Here is a 26656-nt window from a genome sequence, read left to right as displayed (position 1 = left end):
TCTGACACATCTCAGAAACGGTAGGTCAGAAACAAAATCTGTAGGACAGGCCACTGCTATGGGTCAGAATTTAAACTAATTATTACGAAAGACCTACCTGAACCGATTGTTGAAACAAATACAACTGTATGTGTGCAACAGCAATTTAAATGATCACTGTTTGTGGGTATTTTTCTGCTTTGTTTAAGACATTTTCATTTTCTTTCTGTAGCCAAACACCAAGACGTACTCACAGAGTGGCAGACACTCAGTATCGGTAGAGGTTCAAATGCAGCGGCAACGTCAAGAAGAAAGAGAGAGTTTTCAACAAGCTCAGCGGCAGTACAGCTCACTACCCAGGTATGGGACCTGTCTGAAGCTCTACGGTGTATATGAGCCTGGAGCTAATGTCATTTGTGGAATGGCAACGTTGGGCTGAGTGCAAACACTTTTGTTTAGCATTGATTTAAGGTGTAATGTATTCAGTGTGGAAGAGGCATAAGATTTCTTAAGTAAGAGTATGTGGTAGGTTTTTATTTTAGGAGAATTACTTCAGAGCTGATTTCAGTGGGATTTGAAGACATTCAGCACCCAACAGAATTAAGACATTCTATTATTTGTGGGACATCATCCAGTTTAGTTTTCTGCAATTACAAGAGTCTCCTGAGCATGACATGGTTTGTCTCCTTTTCACATCTCAAACTATTTTTTTTTCTGTTGCCTAATTCCTTACTGGATAGAAATTCTATCTTTGTAACGCTGATACAGAGAAAAAACTTAAAAGGAAAAAAGAGTATATCATGACCTCAAACAAAGGAGTATGGAACTGAGAAACACTATACAGAAAATGAGGGACCTCAGAGTTTCTAGTATATACATTTCTTCTAAGCTACTGGGTCATTAGCAATGGAATACTGAAAATTAATACACCTTTTGACTAAACAAATCTATATTTTAAAGAAATATTCGATTCTTTTAAATTAGCTGTTTGGAAAAAATTATTTTACTTGATATTTACCTTTAAGATTTATTGGAAGTTTACCCAACTTGTACTGTAAATTAGATAACTATCATAGTTCAACATTATGCAAATAGTCTTTGTATTATTTTTTATGCCCCAAGTGGAAATGGTGTGGAAAATATATTTGTGGCAAAATGGGTTTTACCAAGTGTATCATAATTATTTATTTTTGAAACAAATAGAAGCTTCATAATCAAAGTTATCTAATAATGGATTCTTATCCTACTGACATCTTTGAAATCAAACCAAATCTTTCAGATTTTCACATGCTTTACACCTTTCAGTGCAGATTTTTTCTGTTAAGTTTGGAAGGTGGGAAAAGTAAATGTAAAGTCACTATGTTTTGATTGTCAGTTTGCCATTTTGAAAGTCTTTGTATTCCTTTTGCTTCTTATGTCTACCTTCCTTATGAAATGACCACACCTACTAACGCCGTATTGCTTTTGTGGAGAAGTTCTCTTTCAGTTTTGCTAGCCCCAGCAATGTACAGATTGAGTGGAAGAGCACAAATGCTAGTGTTGCTTTTAAGGTGGGGGGTTTACTTTTAGTTTTAAAACTATGATTCTTGAAACTTGCTTCCCCCGCTCTACTCAATCACTGGTAGCACTTAAAAGCTGGGAGTCAGCTGTAATGCATTTCCATTGGCAGAAATGAATACCTGTAAGAAGAAAATTAATCTACAAGTAATCTGGAAAAAAACATTTTTGGTCATAGAAATGCTTGTTTTGAAAAGATTGACCAAGAACGTCACTCAATATAGTTTTCGGCATGAAAAATGTCTAGCAAGCTAGCAATGCATGTCACTGAGTAATTAATGATAGTTTAATGATTTTGTTTGAGCACTCTGGGTATTTGAGCTGTGCTGAGAGCAGACAGAATTTCACGACCTTTGGCTAAACTTGAGTGCTGTTAATACCACAATACTCCTATAACAAGTTGGGACATCCAGTTCTCCAGCTTTGCAAACTCTTTGTAACTCTGCGACTGATCTTTAAAGAAATCTTACTCTGAAACTCAGGTCCCAAGCTTTATGTTGCAACTATGGCTTTGCAATGATTAGAGTTTGTGCACTGGCTTCATTCTTGAGCTTTGTTGCTTTTCATTTTGTGTAGTCTCTCGGGGCCTCCTTTTTTTCCCCCTTTTTACATTTAAATTGTTAGTACTGAAGGCAAATAAACTCTTGAGTCAATTTTAAAGGATCTTCCCAGAAAGACAGTGAAAGTGTGCCAACTAATTTTGAAAAAGTACCAGAAAACAGTCAGTAAATTAAATCAGTTCAACTAGTCATCCTCATCCCACGTGAAACTGTAAAAGCAATGTCTAAATCCAAGTTAATTTTCTAGTACTTAAAATTTATCTTAGCCTAGATCAGAAACCTGACAGTTTCGTAGCCTACAGAGGTTCGTTCAATTTGCTCTTTTTCCAGGGAGTGATAAAACATGGCTCAGAATTGTCTTTTCTTTGGCAAAGTTGGATATGTGAATATCAAGAACAGCTATAAAAATTTGCCGAAGAACTTACTTTATGTTGTAATTTTTGCTGTAATAATTTACATTCATCCTGAATAACAATTTTGATCCAGAGGTCTCAAAATCTATTATGAAATAAGGTGGGTATAGTAATTTTCAATTTATATGTGAGGAAGGAAGATTGCAGAAACGTTAGGCGACTTGTTACTTTTACTAATGGTAGAAGAATTCTGTGGGTCTCTTGTCTCTCTGCTACATATTCATTGGATGAGGCCACATTGAGTCATGTGTGTTGACATGAAAAACCAAGCTATATATAAACAACTAAATTATTTTCTTATTGATTAATGTCACAATATGTTTTGTTTTACTGCTTGATTCTCATACACTAATTTTAATCTCAAAGTGGGTAACTCTCTTACTGCAGCACAAAATCATCACCAATCTTATTTTAAATTCATAAAAGCATCTAGCGGCTTGATAGTAAATTAAAGCTATTTCAAAGCCATAATCAGTCTTCAAAATAATGTGATGATTTATTATGAAAAGAGATAAGATTTTATAATTCCTGTATGTATTTGATTTATTTATCTACCCTATGGAGCAAAAAAAAAATGAGCAAGAAAGGTTATCTCTGCCTTTTCTTTAATAAAAGCTATAGTAAACTGGGAAACAGTCTTGATAGCTCAAAATTCTTCAGTTCTGTAAATGTGAGGAAGAAATTCTCATCTGTGCAACTACCTATCAATAATGAGCTTTATCTTGTGACTTGTGCAGTGTTCAAGCAAGTGTTTTAAAGATCTGGCTGTTGCATTTTTAATCAAGTGTGAGACTAGATTCAAATCTTTCATGAGTGATTCTACAAGTGCTGGCTGTTATCTGGTTTCTTGGGAAGCACAGCAAAGTGTATGGTCTGTCCTAGTCTGCAACTGAATTCTAGCACTTTTTTCATATGAACATGATAGTCGTTGTAGCACTGGGTGGGTTTTCATGGCTTATTCATTCTGGAGAGGCCTAGAAATACAGTTCAACTCTATAAGAAATATTCTCCCAAGAAAAGAGGCAAGATGCCTCTCCGGGGCAGAGGAGAACATGACTTCTTGAGAATGCTATAGGTGGGGGAAACTTGATGGCATTGCAGAATCACACTCCTTTCCAAGGATTGTTGTGAATAACAGTAGAAGGGGAACCAAAGCATTTGTCTTAAAAGCCTCTTCCATTTTTCTTTCCAGGCAAAGCAGAAAAAATGCCAGTTCTGTATCTCAGGACTCCTGGGAGCAGAGCTATTCCCCTGGCGAAGGGTTCCAGACTGCGAAGGAAAATCCCAGATATTCCAGCTACCAGGGATCGAGGAATGGCTATATGGGGGGACATGGCTTCAATGCCAGGGTAATGCTAGAAACACAAGAACTGCTCCGTCAAGAGCAGAGGAGGAAAGAACAACAACTGAAAAAAAAAACTTCTTCTGAAGGGCCTAGCAACTATGACTCGTATAAGAAAATCCAGGACCCTAATTATACCCCTCCTAAAGGTCCTTTCAGGCAAGATGTACCGCCTTCACCGTCTCAGGTTGCCAGGCTGAACAGATTGCAAACACCAGAAAAGGGAAGACCATTTTATTCTTGAGGTGAAGAAAATGAAGATCAACTTGTCATGCAATAAGGAACATTTTCATATAAAGACTCATATTTTGAAAACTTTTTAAACTGATGGTACTAAGGAGTATATCCGTTGTCTGTTTCAGTGCCTTTAAAAATACAGGCAAAGCATGGGTGGGCCTTATGTCTTTGCCGTTCTGTCTCAAGTGTTGAATTCATGGAAGGATGTTCCACCATTTGACAATCATAGCGGAAGGGAGCAACCCTGCCCCTGCGTACCGACTCCTGTAGCCCAGTCGAGTAGTTGTCAATGGCTTATTACTAGGATTTGTTGTACTGTATTTTACTTTGCAGTGACTTATTACACCAACATGCAGCTTTATGGTATAAATTTAATGAATTTGAGGTTGAAGGAAGCATTGACATGTCCTTTTTTATTTCTTTTGGGTCAGAAGGAGGGTTACATATCACTCTTGAGTGGATAAGGCTTAGCTCTACTCTGGATCACAGTCACAGTTCTAAGATGTTTTATGGTGGAGTCATTACCAGTCTTTGTTGATCAATATTTAAGTGTCTATATGCTGAAAAACTATCCTTCTCCTATTATGCACATAAGCACTATTTTTCTCTGGCTCTCTCCCCACTCTGAGCTTGTTAAAAAAGCCTTTATCCTGACTCATGAGGAAAACAATATTAAGCTTTCAGTTATCCTGAGAATCCGGTTACAATTGCCTTATAATCTTAATACACAGTCCATTAGAAATGAAATAAGTGGAGAGAGTCTATTTATACAGTCACAGTCAAGCCTTTGATAAGTATATTTTACTATTTTATTAAAGATGGGAAATTATGAACAAACACAGACAGAACTGAGTTCTGCTTTACCTCTGAATGAATTTGGTCATATGACAACTGTGTCTAGGATGAGAACTAGGGATGGTCATCTGATACACAGTTGTCTTTCTTTGGTCAAATTTGGAGATAGTTTAAAGCAAGAGCAGAAGAAATCAAAGTTTTTCTTTGGATCAAAAAAACAAAAAGAAAAGATTTTTTTCTTTTTGCAGTTTGTGAATCTTTGTGGACAATTGCCTTGTGCTTCCGTATACTGTATTGTTGCATCGTGATGCTACATTAAAAATAAACCTTGAAGTATATGAAAGGGAGATAAGTGGAGACAAACTGTTACACATCATCCTGAAAACATGTCAGTATCCAAAAATAACTAAAGCAAAAAAGATTGCTCTAGCAGTGAGTAATTGAATGTGCATATGGGATATGAGAATTTCTTTTGCAGCAGCTGTTTTTATGTTTGTTGTTCTGAACTTCATGTATTGTAAAAAATATAGCTGGGTCGCTGAAGTGCCTGCAAATCCTGATGTGAAAAGGCTTGAGAATGGATCTCAGCATATCGTGTACAAAAAGGAAAGCAAGAAAGTGAGAAAGAAAATCATGTATTGCGTGATTTAAAAAAAAATGCCTATTTTTTTTTACTGGCACATTTTATTTTTGCGCCAACTTGTTTCTAGAATATATGTGAAATATCAGCACACATATCTGTGTCTTTTATGCCTGTTTGTTAATGATTTTTGTTGTTAATAATGTACTCCATGTTTAAAGTTGTTACTAGTGTAAGCACAGTGACATTGGATGACAATAGCTCTTTTACGCAGAATTTGCAAAACTGTGTAAAACGGCTTTCCGTGTACATATGAAATTTGGAATAAAAGGCTGTTTCCATCCTCGTCTTGATATTGCCTGTAGACCCTTGTGAGAACTGCTGCAGACGTGGAGTTTAAAAAAATACTTTTCAGATGTTATCTTATCCTGTTCCTAATGGTTTGCGTGTGTCTTTCTGTGAACATTTATAAACATTGGGGAAAAAAAGAAAGGAAAGAAAAAGAAAAAGATTTACAGCTCAGCTGAACACCTGAAGACTGTCCTCAGAGGGAAAAAACACTCAGTCTAATGTCTTATGTTATTTTAGGCCATGCCCGTGACATTTAAAAGGTGCATTCTTAAGAATAACCACTGTGGCAAAGATCTTTTGGGCCGTAGCATGGAGTTGTCTCCCCAGGGAGAGCACCAGCAGGAGGGGCACCCGCTGTGCTCTGGCCAAATCCAGACACATGTGATGAAGCCCCCTCTGCATCAAGTGTGTGTTTTGGGCTCTGATGAGAGCCCTTCACAGGAATGTTGACTTGGTGAAAAATGTGAGAAGGCAGATTTATGAATACAGCAATATTTACAGTGCCAGTGATACTCTGTTTCCCCCATTAGTATTGAAGCCGTGTCTGCTTTTCTCCCTCTTCCCCTCATTCCTCCTTTTGTTGGATACTGGAAAACTGTCAATCATAATTCTGTATATGCATGACATCAGGCTGTTGCCATGGTGATAATAGTGTCAAATTATTCACTATGACTTTAGTGTGGGATCTCAAGGGGAAGAGTAGCAGGAGCTGCAAGTTGGACAGACAGCCTTTGGTGCCCAAATAAACTAAAGACATGATTTTGCAAAGGACCTAAATTGTAGTGGCTTGCAGTTGTCAGTGGGGAAACAATTGCATTTGCAGCTTTGCAGGCCTTGCTGTCTCATCTCCTGACTGCATTCCCGTATTACATAGTTTGATGTTTCTATGGAATTATTTAGACAGGCAAATAATTGCAAGTACTAAAAAAAATGTGTCCACAGGAATGGAAAACAGGTTGAAGTCCTTTGCAAAATAAGGTCTTTGATAATCTGTTGTAGGAAAAAGGGCATATGTTTGGAAAAGTATGAAGTATGGGATGTTTCACATGTGAGGATGGCATATGTTAAAAGTTTACCCTTCTATGAAACTCCTCTTCAAGGTGTTAACAATTTGCCATAATTAGATGTGTTCATGAAAGAAGGCAGATGTTCTCTTTGGGCCGTGCCTGTGTTATGTTAGTAAAGAATAAGGTCTTTTTCTGGCTTCATCATCCTGCCTTCTTCCTGACATAGCATAGACAGGATTTCTAATATTAACTCCCATAAGTTGCAAAGGGCGATAAGGAAGTGGGAAGGAGATATTTTAGTAGAAAATGACCTTTAGTTCTGCATAGTGAATAGATTCAAAAGTTAATTGAGCTAACTAGATTACTGCAGTAATTTGTTTGTGGACACATTACCATTACGAGATTAACTCTGTAACGTTAGTGTATGTAAGAATGGTCACAGAACAGACTGTAAGGGAGCTTACAACATCAAGGAGTGGGTGTAAATCTTGCACATTTTTCTCTGTTGAAACCCTAAAAAAACATCTCCAAAGCCTGCTGGTTTTTTATCAAAATAATTTGTTAATGCTATTGAAATTCCATGGGAAAGTTTAATATTACTAATGCAGAAGACTGCTGCCTTTGTAAAATAACCTACTTCCCCTCTCCTTGCAGGGCCTCCTTGGAAACAAGAGTGCAGCCCTAGTGAGTTATTGCATGGGCCAGATAGTTTAATATATGTCTTTGAGAACTCTGCCATCAAAAACAGCAAAAAATGGCGTAGAGCCCAGCTGAACATGATCGGAAAGTACAATTGCCATTTATTGCTGGCAAACAGCAGGAAGAACAACAAAACAAAATTTAAACCCATCATGACTGTAGATATATGGCCGGCCTTTCAAAGCTGTGCTGATGTTTCGCTCACGTTCGCTCTGAGCATCTGTAACATTGCGTTTATCTGTGCTGGGTATGTTGAGAAGGGAAGGGAAGGGAAGGGAAGAAACCTTGGCCAGACAAGGAAGAGATGTGCCAGATTAGCAGTGTTGACTAAACACAGGATATTCTTGAGTAATTCAAACCTTTGAACTTGCATTGTTGAGACTTAAAGTGAATTTGGCTATTGCGTGTCCTGGCTTGCAAGTATATTTTCAAAATGTTTCCTAATTCTGTTTTCTGTGCCTGACTGTTTCTACATCTTTCTCTCTCGAGTACTCAGTCCAGTCCATACGAGTTGTGAGGAAACTGTCAGGAATGGAAATGCAGAAAAAACCTCATCCATTTTTTATGCTCCTGGTGTGTCACCACACCCTGGCCTTCCAGACTCAATTTAAAGTTCAGCTGTAAATTGGTAGAGGAAGAGTGAGGGTCAGGAATCCAGGATGGGGGACTGACATCGGGAAAGTAGGTTGTGTGTGTGTGTGCATTGAAACCCTCTTCAAAATATCTTGTAGCATTTCTTGCAAGTTTTTTTCCATCTGTGCAGAAACCCACTGATGATTTGATGCACATGGTTATTGTTTCGTGCCCTCTTGTACATCTCTTCTATTTTGTATCAGCTTCACACTCTATTTTACATTTGCTGATTAATTCTTTTGCATTTATTTGGTTCTCTAAAAGACGTGCAATTCATTCTTATCCTAGGCTGCTTCATGCCAGTGATTGATATTTCTCTCTTTGCTTTGCAAACTTATTTTAATATTTTTCTGTCCTTGGGAGTAATGTTATCTTTTATAATTTACACTTTAATCACATTCTAAAAACTGAGACTGGAAGCTTGAGTTGGGATTACACAAAAAGCAGACTAAAGAATACGGCTTTGATTTCTATTCTGTTTGCAGTGCACACTTCCCAGGCAGTAGTAGGGACTGTGCAGAATACTGTCTGAGTGAGAAGAAGAGAAACATCAAACCCAAGAGCTTTGGAGAGAAAAAAAAAATAAAAGTTAAGGAAAGTTTTGAAAATATTTATGCCCACTGCATGCCATCCACAGTGAAAAAATAGTAATTCCTTAGATGTATCATTCTCTGTCTGAATGGCTGATGGTTTCAGAGCTCAGACAGATGTGACTTGTCATTTAAAGGTGACTGGATGAAAGAGGAAGCTGCTTGTGCCTTTCCAAAGGATGCCAGGACCCTCTTCCCTCGCAAGTTGGCTCCCGAAATATGGTTTTTGGCTGCACATTTTACAGCTACTAGGGTCTGGAATGGGCTTGCATTCACACATTGAGCTGCAAACTACAGTGACATCTGTCAGAGAGGAAGGGATGACGGCCACGGGTGATAATAGCTGCAGTTATCCAATTTAAATCTGCTTGTTTGTTGGAGTAATCTTTGGCTTAGGAAAATAAGGAAAGAAATGAGGAGGGAGAAGACTAAAACATGAACAGAAGGATTCTCCACTTCCCTTCCACTATTGTCACCATTACAGCCGCTGGTAGGTAGTTGACTTTTTTCTCCTTTATGACCCCAAAGTATAAAAAGCTGGCAGTAACCTCAGTGCAAAACTCATGACCGTCCTAGAGACTCACTCTAGTGTGTAGCCTGTAAGTCATGAATTAACAATGCAACAAGTAAAACAACTTTACTGTCCCTCTGTTATTTCTTCTGTGGGTTTCCCTGGGATGTGTTTAGATTGTCAGTCCTTGGGACTAGGGGACTAGGAGCTGTGTTTAGTTATCCTATATAGAACAGAATACTACTGTTGACAGTAAGAGCTAGTAAATATTTCTTATTTTTTGGTGGGGGGCATTCAGTGTGAAGGCAATATTTTAAAAGTCAGTTTATATAGATTTTTGCAACAGGTGCATGACTGTCCCATTTCAGATGTATTCCTAGTCCTAGTGATATTCTCATTTGTAATTACAGAGCATATTGCTGGAACCAATAATAGCTGTGGACTTGCTACCTTCAGCAGTTAAATTTCTCTCTTCATTTAACTGAGGGACTGCTTCTTTAAAGCTTTAGTAGAGGGAGAGAGAGATCTCTTCCTCCTGGACATAGGAAATACATTCCCATGGCCACTGTTTGAAGCTGAAGAACTATCTAGAGGAATTAAGAGATTTCAAGGAGTTGCAGCCTTCTGCCAGAAGCCCTGAACAGCTATCACTTTCATGTTCAGCAAGCTGGAGAAGACGTTAGTTTCACTGCTCCAGCAATATAATTTTGATTCCCACTTACAATTTGCTGAAGTCTGAGACTGTTCTGGGTACCGATCACATTTTGTGTCTTCCTTAGGGGAAAACACAAAGTTTTGTAATACTTCAGCTGTAGCCAGCTTATGAAAAGCCAGTAGGGTCTTAGGAACAGGAATGTGTTTGCCTAAAACTTTGTGTCTAATGATGATGTTATATTTTGTTTCATTCTTCTAAGCACCTGTTGGTTGCTGTCCGTGACACATCTGCCTCAGTTTTGTCACTGTATGGTACGTTCAGACTCTGCTCTGTGGTCCAGCACAAACTGCAAGAAACACTTTAATAAATGTTTATAAATAATATTAATGATAATTTGTTATTACCTGATCCATTGTTTTCTGGGTTATGGACTAAAAAGGAAGGTAAAGTTATGCTAGAGGAACTACTTTTGCTTTTGCAGAGGAAGTTTAAGAAGTCTTTTCTCACTTTAGCTTCTGAAACTCAGTGAAGGTTAATGTAATCAACTGCAGCATTAAAGGGACTGGAAATGGCAATGTCTTGTTTTAATGCCTTGTTGATGGATCAAAAAAGTCTATTTCATAATCTGGATTGAGTTTGTTGTAATTTTCCACATATTGTTCCTTACTTTGAGAACTGTATAAAATCATGTTAAAAATAGAAGCCAGTAAATTATGCAACCTGTTGCTACCCAAAAGCTGTTAATACTACAGCCAGCGGAGCAGAAATAATTTGTGTTTGAATATTCCGTTCTTTGTTTAAAAAATAATACACAGAAATTTTCATGAATAGTAGTATGCAGAATTTTACAATTGTTCATTCTTTTTTAAAGTCAGTTTGCATGAATAGTTTTCTCATCTTTATGCAGAAATTTTTCGCATTTTTGTTGACTAAAATATTACTAATCTAATTTCCTATTAAAAAACTCATTTCCAGCATTGCAGAGCTGAAAGGTGCTACCAAGCATTTAGTCTTCAATTTACATACAACAAGCCCTGTAATCTGATGGGGGATTTCACACAAGGATGGCTGCATGCAATTACATGGGCAAAGAAAAAACTTTGTCCAAGGCTCTGTGCTACAATAATTTCATCTGTTGGTCTCCCATTGAGAGTTCTCCTATTGTTAAATTGCTTATTGACATGGACTTAAGAGTAGAAATATCTACACAATGTTGTCATACTACGTTTTCAATGCTGTTTGCATTTCTTTTTTTTCCCTTCTTTTTAATTATAATTTGAGTTTGTTAGAAAGGGACAAAGTAAACAGATTGGAATAATTCATTTGAGTTAACATTCATTGACAAGAAAACATTAAGCATTCTCCAAATGACGCATCCATCATGAAAGACAGAAGAATAATCCCAACATTACGACTCAAGTAAATTAGTTTTTGGATATATATTCCAGCATTGCATTAAACTGTACCAGTTCTTAATACTGGCATAATAATATGCACTTTTAAATGATGCCAGAAATCTTCATTACAGCAGAGAGAGGATTCACTGTTTGTGTTTATTAATGTGGGAATGTTGGAAGAGTATTTGATATTAAGTGTCACAATCCACAATGATTGGAGCTAAACAACTGTAAAACTGATTGAGAAGATTTGGGCAGATAAATACAAATGGCAAACAGAACTCCACATGCTGCCATGGTGGAAGAACATCACAATGTTTTGCCTCTGGCACTGCAGAACAAGTACAACCCAGTGAAACCAGTACAGCCCATTTGCAAAGGTGTTGAGTGAAGGTGGAGGGTGGAGGACCATGGGGAGCATGAGCCTGAAGCACATTTACTCTTTGTGTACAAGGGAAACATTTGTACCTTAGCTGACCCACATCTTTCTCACTTATAAACACTTGCACAACTTAGCAATGTCTGTCTGTAGGTGGACAACTGAGTTGTCTTTTTTCATAATTGTGTGAGGGTAGATACAAAGTTCTGCCCCATCACATGGTGATAACGTAACCATCATAGTTGCTCCTCAGAAGCTTTGACTCAAAGCTGGTAGCTCACTGTCCATGAAGACGAGGACAACTTTGCTTCAACAAGAAGGTGGGTGGAAAGCAGAGTAGGGAACTACCTTGCCTTGCCTCTGTGGTAGGCTGCCATTACCAAAGAAGCAGTTGTGGCCACAATGATAATTTAACTTCACTGTTATATTTCTCTTGAATTAACTTGTATGCTGTGGATTTCATGGTAATATCCTCTGCTGCAGAAGTTTTGAGATGCAAGACTCATTCTGGGAAGGAGCATCTGGAAATTTGACTTGGTGCTCTGCAGATCTGAAAAAAAAAAATGGAAAAGGATAAAAGGTATGCTACAGAGCAGCTGATCTCTCTCCTGGTTATACCACATGTGTTCTCCCGGTCCACACTGGATCATAACTGAAATGTGGTTAAGGGTTTATCTGCCTATAAATACCATGTATATTTATTAAATGGTGAGTGATTTGCATTATTTTGATATTTGATCGGCAGTATTTGGATCCAGCTGGTAAAGTTTCAGCAAGGAGCTGGGAGAGCCACAACAGTCCTATTGTCTTCAGTCGGCGTTGCAAGGCAGCAGTGGGAGCAACACAGCCCACGACGCAGTAACCTCACACCAAATACAGGCTGCTGCTTTTGTTAAACATCTTCTTCTAAAAACGCTGGCAAGTACACATTGTTTCCTTATCGTTTTTTCCTCTTGAGAGATTTCAATTCCATTTACCCCACGGGCCCAAATCCTTCCTGAACACATGAGTTAGACAGCAAGGAGGATTACTAGAAATAGTGCAGACAATGACCAAAAGCCGTCTTGCGTGCCTTTTCTTTCCAGCCAGCCACCCACCTTTCATTATCAAGGGGATGAATAGCATATCTCACTGCATAATCAAAATCCAGTGACCTGTCAGAGCAGGCAGTAAAATAAAGCTCTCTTGCTGTTTGCCTTTGACTAGGCTTCAGTTCTGGAACCCTTTTAACCCAGATTTTCTGACATATTGTAACTTGTAGGCATTTAAGGCTGCAACCACTGAGCTAATACATTTTAGATTGTGTCCTTATGATATATATGGTATATTTAGTGTCATGATTTCTGGTAAAATTGGAGCACCCTGATGCCAAAGTAACAGCCTTTAATTAAAAGAACTACAGCAAAGAACAGCTAAAGCATATTGAACAATAGAAATCCCTGATCAGCTTTTCCAGCATTTTTTGTGCATTCGATGTTTGCCAGCACATTCTTGATGAATGTCTAAGGTAAAAACGAATGCTCATGTGGATCTTGAATGCCATTCAACATATGGAGAGAACTGCTTACGTTTCTTTAGCTACAGTCTCACATAGCCACCAAAGAAAAAAAATCATATGAGATGCCAAAGGGGCATATTCTGCTGTTGCAAAGTCTAAACCTAAACTCTGTCCTTTAGCACCAGCTCTAGATTTTGTACAGAATGGGGAAAAAGTCTGAATTTTAAAATGTTTTTCCATACAGTTTGTTTCCTTTGCTTCCACTTAGCTGAGTCAGAAGAGCAGCACAGCTCAACACAGGCATAAAGCTCCTTTTTGTGGGTTCGTGAGGGAAAACAGAAGGGCTGGTTTCACACTTACAGGATAACTGTGCCACCAAACACAATCCCAGAGTGGGTGCCCTAGTGAACCACACACATCTCTAAGGTCTATTTGTCTCTGGGGGTAGAAAATAAGTTTCTATGAGGAGTCCTCTCAAGGTCTTCACAGAAGGTTACAGTACAGAGCTGTACTGTACAGCACTGTACTTCCCATTTATTAGCAAAATATGAAAGTTACAGAAGTCGACCTGTGAGTGTGGTACCAAACTCAGCAGCAAGCAGCAGACTGCCTGATTGTATTGTGTTAACACTAGACCTAGATCTGTCTAAAAGTGCTTGACAAACTGTGTCTTGATATCAGGCCTTGGAGTCTTTAGTTATAATTTTTTTTATCTTTGAACTGAATGAAAATTTAAATTTTTAATACTGATAGCTTTCTAATTGGCTGATTCTTTGAGTATTTTCAGATTAGGCAGTGCTTCTAGGCAAATAGACTTTTATAGACAAGATCTTCACAGGCAGAGATGCATCTCTACTTAGCGTGCAGAAGCAAAGTAATATTTCCTAGACATCTATTTTGTGTGACAGAGAAGAAGTATCATAACCTAGTGGAAGATATTAATTTTTAATATTTTATTTCAAATTTTAAGGTGTGCAATTGCTGGATAGTGAAAAATACTTGGAAGCAAGCATTTTGGGGAATGCACATGAATCAGAAGGATGCTTATTTTGTATTTTCACTTCCTATGATCTTCAGAAAGTGCTGACTGCAGTCAGCAATGTTGGCAACAGTCCTTTTTCACAGAACCCTTGAAGTATTGCAATACCTCATTGCCCACAACAGCCAGCCAGGCTTTTAATAAATTAGTTCTGAATGTATAGATAGATTCTAGAGAGATTCTGAGGTCAGAAGAGACCACTATAATAATCTAGTGTATTACCTAACTTCCTTTTTAACACCGACTGTAGAATTTCGCTCAATACTTCCTACATCAAACCCAGTAACTTGTGGCTGAAATCAAGAGAATCTTTCAGAAAGACATCCAGTTTATCCTTAAAATGATAAGGGAAGGAGAATTCACTACATCCTTTGGCAAAGTCCTTAGTTTTTAATTGCTTGCACTGATACAAATTTATGTTATCATCAGCCTGAACTCGCCTAACGTCATCTTTTATGATCTTGCTGTGCCTCTTTTTTTTTTTTTTTTTCTCAGTTATAAAGCAATATTACATTGACGTAATTTTACACACTGAGCATACCATGCATCAGTGAGTCCTGGGTGCCAAATGACAAACTTTAGTCTTGAGCCACATAAATTCTGAGCATGGAAACCATGAGCACCCAGATTATACAAGGAGGAGGGAGGGAGGGTGAAGCCCAGAACTATGTTATGTGCTGAACTCCATCTGCAAACTGGACACAGGCAATAACAGAGACCAGTTTTGAAAACCTGGCCTGTAAATACCACAGCTCAAAGTCAGAAATACATTTTGAAGGCAGTGCTATCTTTTTTTTTTTTCTTTTTTTGAGGTTTCTGTAACTAAATCCGGGTTTGTTTCACAAAGTGATGTTTTTCAGACTATTAGCCAGTACTGTGACCTAGAGATAATTCTTAATGCTACTTATGTTTGGTATAAAATCATGATGCATTGTCACCTTGAACCTACCATCCTCTCATAAAGGGCTTTAATCTTATACTCCCTGTTGAACAGAGATATTCTCAAATCCTTTTGTAGTCAAATCATAGGATCTGACTGAAGCTTTTTTGGAAGAAAGTAATGTATTTGAAAGCAAAAAATTTAAATTTGATTTGAAAAGCTAAGATAAATATTTTGTATTCTAATAGATTTTTATTTCTGTATCAAGGACAAAAAGGAAAGCAGGAACTTCAGCTTCAAGGTAAATGTCTGTTGAGAAAGCCTAAACCAAAACCAATACTCTAAATCAATTTTTTCCTTTACTTTACTGACAATTTTTTTTTCTTCATTTCTTCCTCTAAAAACAGAGGGATATTTGCCATTGCAGTGATAAAACTCTGAGCAACACGGAGTTCAGTCATGCCAGGAAGAGAATATGATACTTTACATGAACATGTCAAGGAAATGTCAATTAAAAAAAAAGAGACACAGAGTGACTTTTTAAATCTTTTGCACAGATCTTATCTATTCATAACCCAAATCAAAGCAACTCTGATTGCTCTATCAAGTGTAATATATAATTAAGGCAATTCAGTCCTAAGGTTTAAGGTTATCGCAGTTCTTTTGATTTGAGTTGCTGATTGTCTTAGTGAGAGAGCTGGTTGGGAATTTTTTGACAGAGAAGTTTTCATCTTAAAGGAAAAAAAACCCAATCTGTCAAAAAAAAAACCCAACCCAAAACAATAACAACTTTTTAGTGAGGACAAAGCCAACAGAATAATCAATATCCCAGGAGTTGTAGCACTCACGAGAGCATGGTGGTGTAAGTCCCTGCTCTCAGCTGGGGCAATGCCTGAACCATGCAGCTGCTGGCCAGTAGAAACTGCCTCTCAGGCACTTTATCCTCTTGTCTGTGTTTAAATTGTATTGCAACAAATACCCTAACTACTGGGCTGTATATTCAGTCCATCTGTCTCCCTGGCTGGTTTTGATTTGGCCCTGATATAGGAGTGAGAAAGGTTTGAAATGCTAAGAAAGCACTCTTCTACACTGCACATCTTATCTCTGAGATCTGTGTGAGCTCCCCTGCCCTGAGGTTTGACCTCTGCAGTCTTTCTGAATGTTCATTATACCAGAGACCTGGAGAACATGTGAATTTCAGCATTTGTGTAACACCCGTGAGACTGAAGGAGCCACACGTGTGCTTGCACTTCTCTGTACTCGTAACCACCTTCATGAATGGGTGTGTAAGCAGAACACAGATTTTAATATCGTTTAATGGTGAGCCTGCAGACATTTTGATGAAAGGACTGTGCTGGTCTATACATACACAGACTGCACTTAAAGCTACATGTTAGCAGGACACAGGCTAAAAGGTGTTAGCGTCTGCCAACAGGGATGTCCTGGCTCCAAAGAAAATAACAGTCCTTGTTAAAAATAATGGGTGTGCCAAGTAATCATCCAGGCTCTAGAACAAAGCAATCAAAATCCTTTATGAGGTAAAAGCAACTGGTGGCTGAGGAAACAGTGACCAGTAGCTTTACAGCAGAGGAGCTTCCTTGAGAGGGAGCTGAAGGAGTTTGTTCCTTCCCGCACTGCCTTGTCCAGCCCCTTGCCCATGACGCTGCCCCTCAGCACTGGCTCTGCTGTGAGCTCAGCTGAGCCTAAAGGGGGTAGAAAAGGGAGTTTAGTGATGGCTGGGTAGAACAGGGTTTTCCAAAGATGTGGCTGCTACTAAAACACCATCAACTGAAATATTGAAATTGCAACCTTATTTTGTTCTGCTGATTTTTTTTTTTTTTACCTTTTTGATGGTTTAATATGATTGTGAATAAAAAGGAATAAAACAATGTAGTTTCTGTATTTTCATTAGAATAAGAATTTAGTGCCTTGTAACACATTTTACTGAATGCAAGACTGAGAAACAGGAACTCATAAATTCCTATCCCAACCATACTGTTTTCTAGAAAGTGTATCTTATACACATGTCCTCCACTCAGGGTGGGATTTACAATATCTACCTTCAGCTGTCTAAAAGTTAAGTGTCAACGATCATAAGCATATTCCTGAGTCAGCTGAGGGGGAGCCACCTACACAAAGAAATCCTGCCTAGCCTAAAAAAAAGATTCAAAACCAGGTGCCAAGCCTGGCCCCAGCGTTAAAGAAAGCATAGATGATTGGCAGCTAATTTTCAGAGTACTGAAGTTAGGTGTAATTAATTCCACCCTTTAAAAAGAAAAATCTTGTCCCACTGAAATTTAAAACAAGACTTCTGTGTATTTCAGTAGGATGAGAATGTGTCCTTTACCTCTCTCTTTGAGATAATTTCTTTCTCATGTTTTAAATGTCCCTGAGATCTCAGATCTGGCTGAATACCTCCTTCTGTGTCCCACGATGTTACAGTAGCAAGTGCTACACTGGTTAGTGCTAAGTGGGAGAAAAAAACAACTCACATTGCTTCTTGGTAAATCTGTTCCTGACCCTTATCTACCTCACAAATCTGTTGCTCTGGAAATGTAATAAATATTTTTACAGTGCTTCCTAGGTGGAAGACACGAAAGTCTCTCTGTTTATTAATAACAAACACATTGAAAGCGAGCACTGAACACTTTGTCCTAGTCATATAAGCTACTGCTTTATTATGGAGGAGATGAGAAACACAACATGACTAATAACCAACCTGGCAAACCTGGCAGTCCCAATCACAGAAATGACACAATTCCAGCAGGGAGGTGCCTTTTTTTTTCTTTTTAAATAAAGAGTTTTGTTCCAAAGAGTTATATTAAAATGCCCACCATCTGCTTTGAACTCACAATAGCAAGGAGATTTAGTATCTGAAAATCTCCCCTTAACTCATCCCATTGTGCCCCATTGATGGAAAACCTATTTGCATTGAATAAAACAATGCATGCCAATAGAAACCTCATCTCTGTTGGCAAGTTGTGTAATCTTTTATAGCTATATTCTAGATCCAGATGCTTTGGCAAGAGATATCTTCCTTCAAGAGTACTGCTTGAGGGAGCCTGTATTGATTGCCTTTGCAATTATAGATTGGACCATGGCAATCACTAAAGACAGGGACACATTTTGATTCGGCATTCCACAGCCTCATTCTTGCCTTTAAAAACAAACCAAAAAAGCCATATATTTTTAGTGTCTATTTTCAGCAGTGCATCATAGGAAGAGAGATTAAGTGGGCTATTAAGGAAGCTAACCAGTATGTTCTGCAGGCATTACCAGTCTTCACATGACATGTTCAACAATTAAAATACTACAAGGATGGTCCAGCCAAAAATTCCAACAAATAACTGCAGATCAAAACACTGTTTGTCATTAGACACTTCCCTCAGCCTTTGTTAATGATTCTTTGGTTGTCTTGGGTAATCAGCAGCCCAGCTGCTGCCTCAGAGCAGAGCAACAAATCTGCTCGGGCACTGGTGGCTGTTTTTCCATCATGTACACAGTTGCCTTTGTATTCAGAGCCTGTGACTAGACACAAGTCAGACTAATTTGTCTTAATTCAGTTTAGTTAGATGGGGGCAGCTAGTAGGTGGGCTTATATTTAACATTAAGCAAATCAATTTAACACGAGCTTGTGGCTTTGCAGGCACTTCTTTAACTGACATTAGTAGTTTTGTGCCAAAAGAAGGCACATGCTGTGGCTTCTTCTGGTACACACAGATCCAATTCAATATAATGGTGTAAAGTCGCATTTTGGAGATATCTGTAATCATCTCTTAAGCTTCAGGTGGCAGTTATATTTAGTAGTCTTTTAACCTAAAGCTTCAGATTTCAGCATACAAGTAGAAGAGAGTTTGCCATTAAGGAGATGTTTGGGGAGCTGGTATTTAATCTTATCTCAACAGAAATACTCAAGGAAACCAGCTGTTAATCTTTGGACATTTATTGTCTGTTGCATCCTCATTTATTCTACTCTACTGATGCTTTATTCAATAACTTGCACGCATTCATTGATGGCAATGAGCTTAACACATATGATTTCTTTAATTTTGCCTGATGCTTTGCTTTTTCAGTAGTATAATTAGTATAACATGTTTAAAGCTAGCAACCTGTCACTTTTGAGTTATTTACCCTGAGTATGCCACTGGCACAAGACCGTTTTGCTCTAACTTGCAGGTTTCACAACAAAAAAAGCCCAGGTTGAAGACAGTATTCCCAGTCACAAGAGAACATAGCCAGATGTAAGTATCACACCAGTTTTGCCCAGATAGCATGAAATATGAGGTCTTCTCTTCAGATAATTTATGCATACAAGCAGAAGCAATAATATTAAATATTTTTTTTCTGTGGGCGGCTTTCATATTTTGAGAAAACTTGAGTTTTGCTGTGTCTTTCAGAAGGTGACAGTCTGCTGTAGGCAAAATACTGAATTCCACAAATAATCACAGGGTATGCTGGATAAAGTTTGTTAGCTTGATCTTTCTTATTTAATTGATGTTTGCTGTGAAAATACAGTTCAGCCAAACAGAAGGGGGAGAAAGTGTGTTGTGACACATTAACTTTACTTGTACAAGCAAATAAATGACCATGTGATAGTTCCACAGGTTAATTTCATACCCTTGAAAGAGGCTCAGAATGTTTTTTTTCTTTGTTGGAACTTCATAAATAAAATTGAGATGTTGTACTTTGCTAGACAGTCAAGATTCAATGAAAGACAACTACTACTGCTTGTCTTGACCACACTGCCTTCATTTTCCCTTGGGTCCCTTTTAGGCAAGTTGAAATATTGTGTCCCTGTGTCTTGAACCCCTGTTCTCTAAAATATGATAGAGAAGAATGCTTTTCAGCTACAAAAATGATTCTGGTGCTGTGTTCCAAAAGAAAAAAAAAATAGCACAGAATCACAAAGAAACAGATCCAACACCAATTGACATAAATGAAAATCGTTCAGTTCACTTCAGTAGGCTTTAATCAGACCAGTATTGCCTTATTTCCTAGTTTTGTTTTGAAGTATCCTTTACACTTAAAGATGAGAACTAAATCCTTCTCCCCCTTCTCCTTCGTGTTTATGATCCAGGCTTTTGTAATAGTAGCATTTTGCTGCAATGCCTGCAGAATACCAATGAAATATTTCTTTCCGTAGTGACACATACACTCATCCTCATGTAGGAGGAATGGTATTTACAGTATCCTACTAGACTCTTTAGCTTACTAGGTGCCTTCATCAGTGTCTTATGGCTTATTACCAGATGCTGTGAGAACACAAGGAACACCTACACCTCACTAGAAACATAAACTGAATGGCTTAAAACACATAGGCTTTCAATGACTGGCTCACAAATTTTCACTTGGAGTATACACACTTTATTGCATCTACACTGGTGTGCCAAATTGTAGTCGACAAAGTGATGTAGGTAAGTTTAGATGAAGGTGTTTACTGGTGGAGAAGCCAATAAAAACTCATGGCTCAAATGTTTTGAACTCCTAGACCTTTTCCCAACTTCATTTACTTTTTAAATGCACAGTATGGCAAAGTTATTCTGCAGGTAGCCCAGTTGTATATGGGACTCTGCAATGCATGTTTGTTTTTAAGCAATTTTAATGTTCTTATTTTGATAGCAGTTAGAGTTTCTGGAAATAAATAGTGAGTCCCAAGTCAGAACAAAAGTGTTAATGTGGTACCAAGTTCCTGAGTAAACAAACAATTGCTAAACAAAATCTTTCCAACAGCATTGTATGTCTGTGTCAACATTGTGTTTCCTCCATGAGTCATCTGGTCAGCAGCACCCCAGCTACACAGAAGAGGTCATCCACTTCCTACAGCTCCGTGCTGAAGCCTGGAGTTTCATTACAGAATTTACCACTCGAGGTTTCCTATGAGCCGCAGGAGTTGCATTTTTTTGGCAGCATTAGAGACAAAAATCAAAAGGTAAGAAAATCCTGATGGGCATATTTTAAGGGGGAAAAAAAAGACATGAAACAAATGCTGTTTGTGCCAGTCTCAGTGGCCGTTAGCCAGCAAGTGATAGGGGAACAGGTTTGTTTTTTATCGCCCAACCGTATAGATACAGAATTTTAATAGATGGAAATCATGCCTTAGACACTTTGTAGACTGCAGATTAATAGGAAATCAACGGGGTTAGGGGCTGGTGGTGAAGACATCCTCATAGGTACTCATTTATTTATTTCAAGTATCCAGCACTTCAGTAAAAAACACTGATTTCATACACATTCAGAACTGGATCCAGAAACAGGAGGTATCTGCTTTTTACCTCAGATATAACAGAGTAGCCATTCTCCTGAGACTTTTTGATCAAAACTGGGAAACCCCACAGAACTCCTTGATTTCATGTGATTGCTACTAATTAAGAGATGTAGAAAATTTGTAATAATCAGTTCATCTGATAGGATTTTTGCCAAGGCAGTTGGAAAGAGCTTGCGAGAATTTTACAATCTGTGTGTTGGTCCTGATTCAGCTTGAACCTGAACTCCAGGGTCTGCTTTTTAATGTCCTCTCTACTCTCTACCCATGGCTTAGTTAAGCTCCTTATCTCTTGTTATGCTGCTTTTTAGTGTCCAAGCTGAAATATTCAGCCCTTTTCTCATACAAATACAGTAAATCTCTCCTCTGTCTTTATAATGCAGGATCCTCGGATGAATCACTTCACAAATTTCAAACTAATAACTTATTATTTTTCACTGATATAACATGTAGGTGGATAACATTCCATCACCGGTGACTGTAATCACCTTCAGCCCCAATTCAGCATCCCAAGTTCTGCCTTGATTAAGTATTTGTCGCTTCTATTTCATCCTCTCCTGACAGAGATAACTTTGTTTTAATTCAAACTGTCACACTCTGGAGTTCAGGAAGGACATGAAAATGTCAGGTAATAATCCCTCCTCAATCTTGTGAGTAGTTAACACTGCTAATATGCAGAACCATTAGTATGTTGGCATGATTTTAACTTAATCATTTGCAGCAGCCCAAGCTTTATTGAGATCCGTTAAAGGCAATCTGGATAAGTGTCACCCATCTTTACACGCTTTGCTCTGCTTTCAGTCCTTAACAAAATAATAGAATCATAGCATAGTTTGGGTTGGACAGAACTTTTAAAGGTCATCTAGTCCAACCCCCCTGCAATGAGCAGGGACATCTTCAACTAGATTAGGTTGCTCAGAGCCCCGACCAGCCTGGCCTTGAATGTCTCCAGAGATGTGGCATCTACCACCTCTCTGGGCAACCCGAGCCAGTGTTTCACCACCCTCATTGTAAAAAATTTCTTCTTTAGCCTGAATTTTCCCTCTTTTAGTTTAAAACCATTACCCCTTGTCCTATTGCAACAGGCCCCGCTAAAAAGTTTGTCCCCATCTTTCTTATATGCCCCCTTTAAGTACTGAAAGGCCACAATAAGGTCTTCTCAGAGCTTCTTCTTCTCCAGGCTGAACAACCCCAACTCTCTCAGCCTTTCCTCACTGGAGAGGTTCTCTATCCCTCTAATCATTTTTGTGGCCTTCTCTGGACCGTCACCAACAGTTCCCTGTCATTCCTGTGCTGAGGAGTCCAGAGCTGGACACAGCACTGCAGATAGGGTCTCAGCAGAGCAGAGCAGGATGGCCGAATCATACTCCCTCCAACTGCTGGCCACACTTCTTTTGATGCAGCCCAGGGTACAGTTGACCTTCTGGGCTGTGAGCACATTGCCAGCTTATGTCCAGCTTTTCATCCACTAGTACCCCCAAGCTCTTCTTCACAGGGTTGCTCTCAATCCCTTCATGCCCCAGACTGTCTTGATACCAGGGGTCACCCCGACCCAGGTGCAGGACCTCGCACTTGGCCTTCTTGAGCCTCATGAGCCACATGGGCCCATTTCTCAGGCTAGTCCAGGTCCCTCTGGATAGCATCCCATCCCTCAGGCTTGTCAACCACACCACTCAGCTTGGTGTCATCTGCAAACTTGCTGAGGGTGCACTCGATCCCACTGTCTATGGCCAATTGGCCTTTGCTCTGCTAGAGATGAAACTGAGTTTCTGTCTACCTCTTCTATTAGATGATCATGTCATTCTACTTTAGCAGGATGGGACTATTGCTGAGTCATTGTGTTTTTTTGTTCTATAGCTGAAGTCAGTAGCAATATTCAGCATTAGTTCACTTTCTTATTGCTTCAATGTACTTGCTTAACAAGCGTGACACCTGCCATCTCTGTGCCTTTAGTAATGATGACTAAACACAGCCAAAGGGCAGTTTTGTAGCTGATAAGTCAATTTATCAACAGGACTAAATGACACACTCTTGTTCAAGAGTAAGATTTTGTAAACAGAGCAAGCACTTCAGAGGTGAAGGAATTCTCCGGGCTGAGGAGTACAGTCGTATGTTATTCAGTTCCTCTGTAATGTGGTTACAAACACTATATAGCTTCTATACTCATTCACAGAGCATCTGCTTCTATTTTTTGAAGCCCTTTAATCTGAACTGGATCTCTTATGAAAATCTTGGTCTTTTCACTTTCCCTCATTATGTTTGTAGCCTGCCTACAACAGCAACTCACTAAAAGCAAGTATTTTACTTTCAAGCTCTCAACCCAATAGTAAGCTAATTGTCACTAACTCATAGCTTAAGTGAATTCAAGGTGTTTCCACGAGTTCAGTTTAACATAGAATTCATGAGATTATAAGTTTTCTTTTTGGGAAATCACACCCCAGTCATAATCACCTTTCTCTCAACAACATTTTAAGGTGATCCAGGGTCCTGCTCTCAAGAGTTATTTTCAGTTTCTCATTCCTGAGCCTTTTGATTCCTGATTTTGATTCCTGAGCCTTTTGATACAATTATTTGGTTTCCCACTTTCTCGCTGACTCCCATGACTTTTGCTATATCACCTGTACTTATGTGGTGTCCTTAGGTGGACCAGCAGTTATTGACCGTTTCTTTCATAATTTTCTTTTTTTTTTTTTTTCAGTTGTAACAACAACTAGAAATCATCTTCAAAACTGCTAAGTCTTTGGCTAAATAGCCACAATAGCACATTTGATTAGTGTTTTCCTTTTCTGTATGCAACAGTTTCCACTTCTCCTAACAGCAAGTATTTGGATTCTGTGGTGCACTGAAGCCTGCAAAAGCTGCCTCCAATAGCATTCTTGAGCTCCCACAGAATTAAATAGGATCTTGTAGTCAAGACTAATCTTCACTCTGCTTCACACACATTGAATTCCTCATGCTAGAGGAAAAAAATCCCTGAATATTTCAAAAGTAAGGTGAGGTCTGCTCTGAGTGACTGTTGTGCTTAAAATGTCATTCTTTGCAAAGTATGTACGTTCAGGTATTCAAAAGTTAAAAATCCTTGTAAAAGCCAGAATTCATTTATTTGGTGTTTCTTACACATATTTTTCCTTGCAAGAACATGTTTTTTTCATTTCTCTTTCTGGTGTCACAAAGTTATTAGTATTTACTAATAAAAAACTATTTAGTAGAGTTTAAATCTCTGGAATTCATGAAGGATGTGATTATGAGGGATCAAATTTAATATCAGTGAGATTAAAAGTTTACCAAGAACGGATTCTAGCTATTTCTGCTGTAGCGTTGTAAAAGAAAGAAGATGAAAGGCCAAATTCTCAACTGGTATAGCTTGGCATTGCTTCATAGAATGAAATGGAGATGCATTCCGATGAACACCAGCTGAATATCTGGCTTTGAGATCATCAAAGCTTGTGTGTATTAACCCCATGTGGTTACTTGCCACACATTTCCCACTGTGAAGTGCTGATGTGAGTATATTAAATATCCTGTTGGGAAATTAACTATTCATATTATTGGGAGACATGAATAGCTACAATAGAAACAATTTCCCTAATGGGCTTACAAAAGAAGAAAAAAGAAAAAAAGAAAAAAAAAAAAGGAGTTTTTTGGGAAGTGGAACACGTACCAAGAGTCAAATGCAGTGTGTTCCACAGTTTCTTGAAGTGGGAAATATACTTAGCTGGATCTGCACATTTGTCTTAATTGGAGTTGATGGGTATGCACTTTATGACTTAGTTTTCGGGAGTGTGTCTGAAAGCAAAGTTGACCAAAATTAAACATGTGCTTCACAGCACCAGAAATCTACATGTACATTATCATATTCAATACGAGAACAGAAGTATCCTTAATGGTTAATGTCCCTGGAGGACTGTGAGTATGAGATTCAAATATATTAAAAACCTTCATGGCCTCCATAAGGGAAAATAAATGACAAGTGAGAAAAGAAACGGAAAATAAAATGGTTGTATTTGCTTTTGCTGTTCTTCTTTTTTTATTTTTTTTTAATTGAATTTTTATTTCCTGCTCAGATAATCAAAAGAAAACTATATAGCTTAGAGCAAACTTTATGACAAAAGGAACTTGGTTTGTCATGGTTATTATTACCAGTAGTTTTTTAAAAGTAGCCTTGAATATCATGGACCTATATTATGCAAGAATCTGAAATAGTGCAGAGGAAAGATACTTGCTTATTGCTATCCACGGGGAACTGATTTGTTATGTGTTTTACGTGTTTTATTTGTTTTATTCTTCATGTTGGTTCCTTGATATCAGCTGAGGAGTGAGCTGTAGGTTCCTATATTATAATAAGAACTCAGGATAGCTTCAAGAGAATGCTGAATAGACTGATAATCCAACAATTTCCTATTGTTTCTTCCTGCAACTGACATATTTTAAGATATGAACAAGAAAAAAAAAGTCTTTGAACTATTTGGTGAGCAATGTGAAGCACTGTCACAGATGTGTGTGCGCAGAGGTTGAATGGTTCAGTCACCTTTATTCCTTTCTCTCAACCCAAAGTTGGTTACATATTTAAGAAGTTAAGAGTGATAGGCTTCATGTAGGAACTACAGGAACTATCAGTGGCACAGCTCTGTTCTCCCTAAACTCGAGTTATACATAATACCACTGTTTGTGTGTGCTTTGGGTTTTGCTCACTGACAGGGGCAGTATTTTGAGCTTACGCAGTCACCAAAAACCAGGAGCCAATGTACTCCCCAAACTAAAATTTCCTGGACTGTGCTGATTTTCTCCTCCAGCCCTTTCTGAAATAGTGGTTTGTGGGAACAGAACCACTTTTTTGGTCTGAAAGAGTTAAACTTGTTTTGAAAGCCATAACAGATTCTAGCTGTTTATAGCAGGTTTATTCTGCAATAAATGCCCATTTTCATGTAGCTCTGATAATTAATTCGGCAGACTTTGGAAGAATAAAAGATGGATTAAATTATTGTCCTGGAGACTAAAACATTTAACCTGAAAGTCATATGACAATTGTCAGGGACTGTGTTTGCAGGCACAGTGAAGGAAGAATTCCTTTAGGAAAAACTGAGATTTTAATTATTGACTTCTTGGAATACATGATTAACAAGGGCTTCTCATCCTCAGTTATCAAATCCCAAGTGTCTGCTCCTGCATCACTGTTTCTTCAGTAAAATCCCCAAACTTCCTTCCAGTTCCCAGAGTAGCCTCATTAAATCAACTGTAGTTAAACCTTCAGCAGATTAGAACTTGTTAGGGGAATGTAGAGGTAACACTTGA

General features: G+C 38.3%; 1 protein-coding gene across 8 annotated transcripts in view; it reads left to right on the top strand.

Moving 5' to 3' along the window:
• Positions 1-4095, top strand: part of PARD3 (par-3 family cell polarity regulator) — a gene marked incomplete at both ends in the record, with an annotated part of 453991 nt that extends 449896 nt beyond the window's left edge. For all 8 annotated transcript variants that reach the window (XM_080340305.1, XM_080340306.1, XM_080340304.1 and 5 more), the window contains 2 exons: positions 212-339; positions 3702-4095. In XM_080340305.1, coding sequence (XP_080196431.1) covers positions 212-339; positions 3702-4095 — 522 coding nt within the window. The remainder of the gene's footprint in view (positions 1-211; positions 340-3701) is intronic.
• Between the last annotated feature and the right edge of the window lie 22561 nt (positions 4096-26656).

Source organism: Nesoenas mayeri (assembly GCF_963082525.1).
Source record: "Nesoenas mayeri genome assembly, chromosome: 2".
Classification (NCBI taxonomy): domain Eukaryota; kingdom Metazoa; phylum Chordata; class Aves; order Columbiformes; family Columbidae; genus Nesoenas; species Nesoenas mayeri.
Note: the sequence above shows the minus strand (reverse complement) of the source record. Positions and strands in the feature narration are given on the sequence as shown.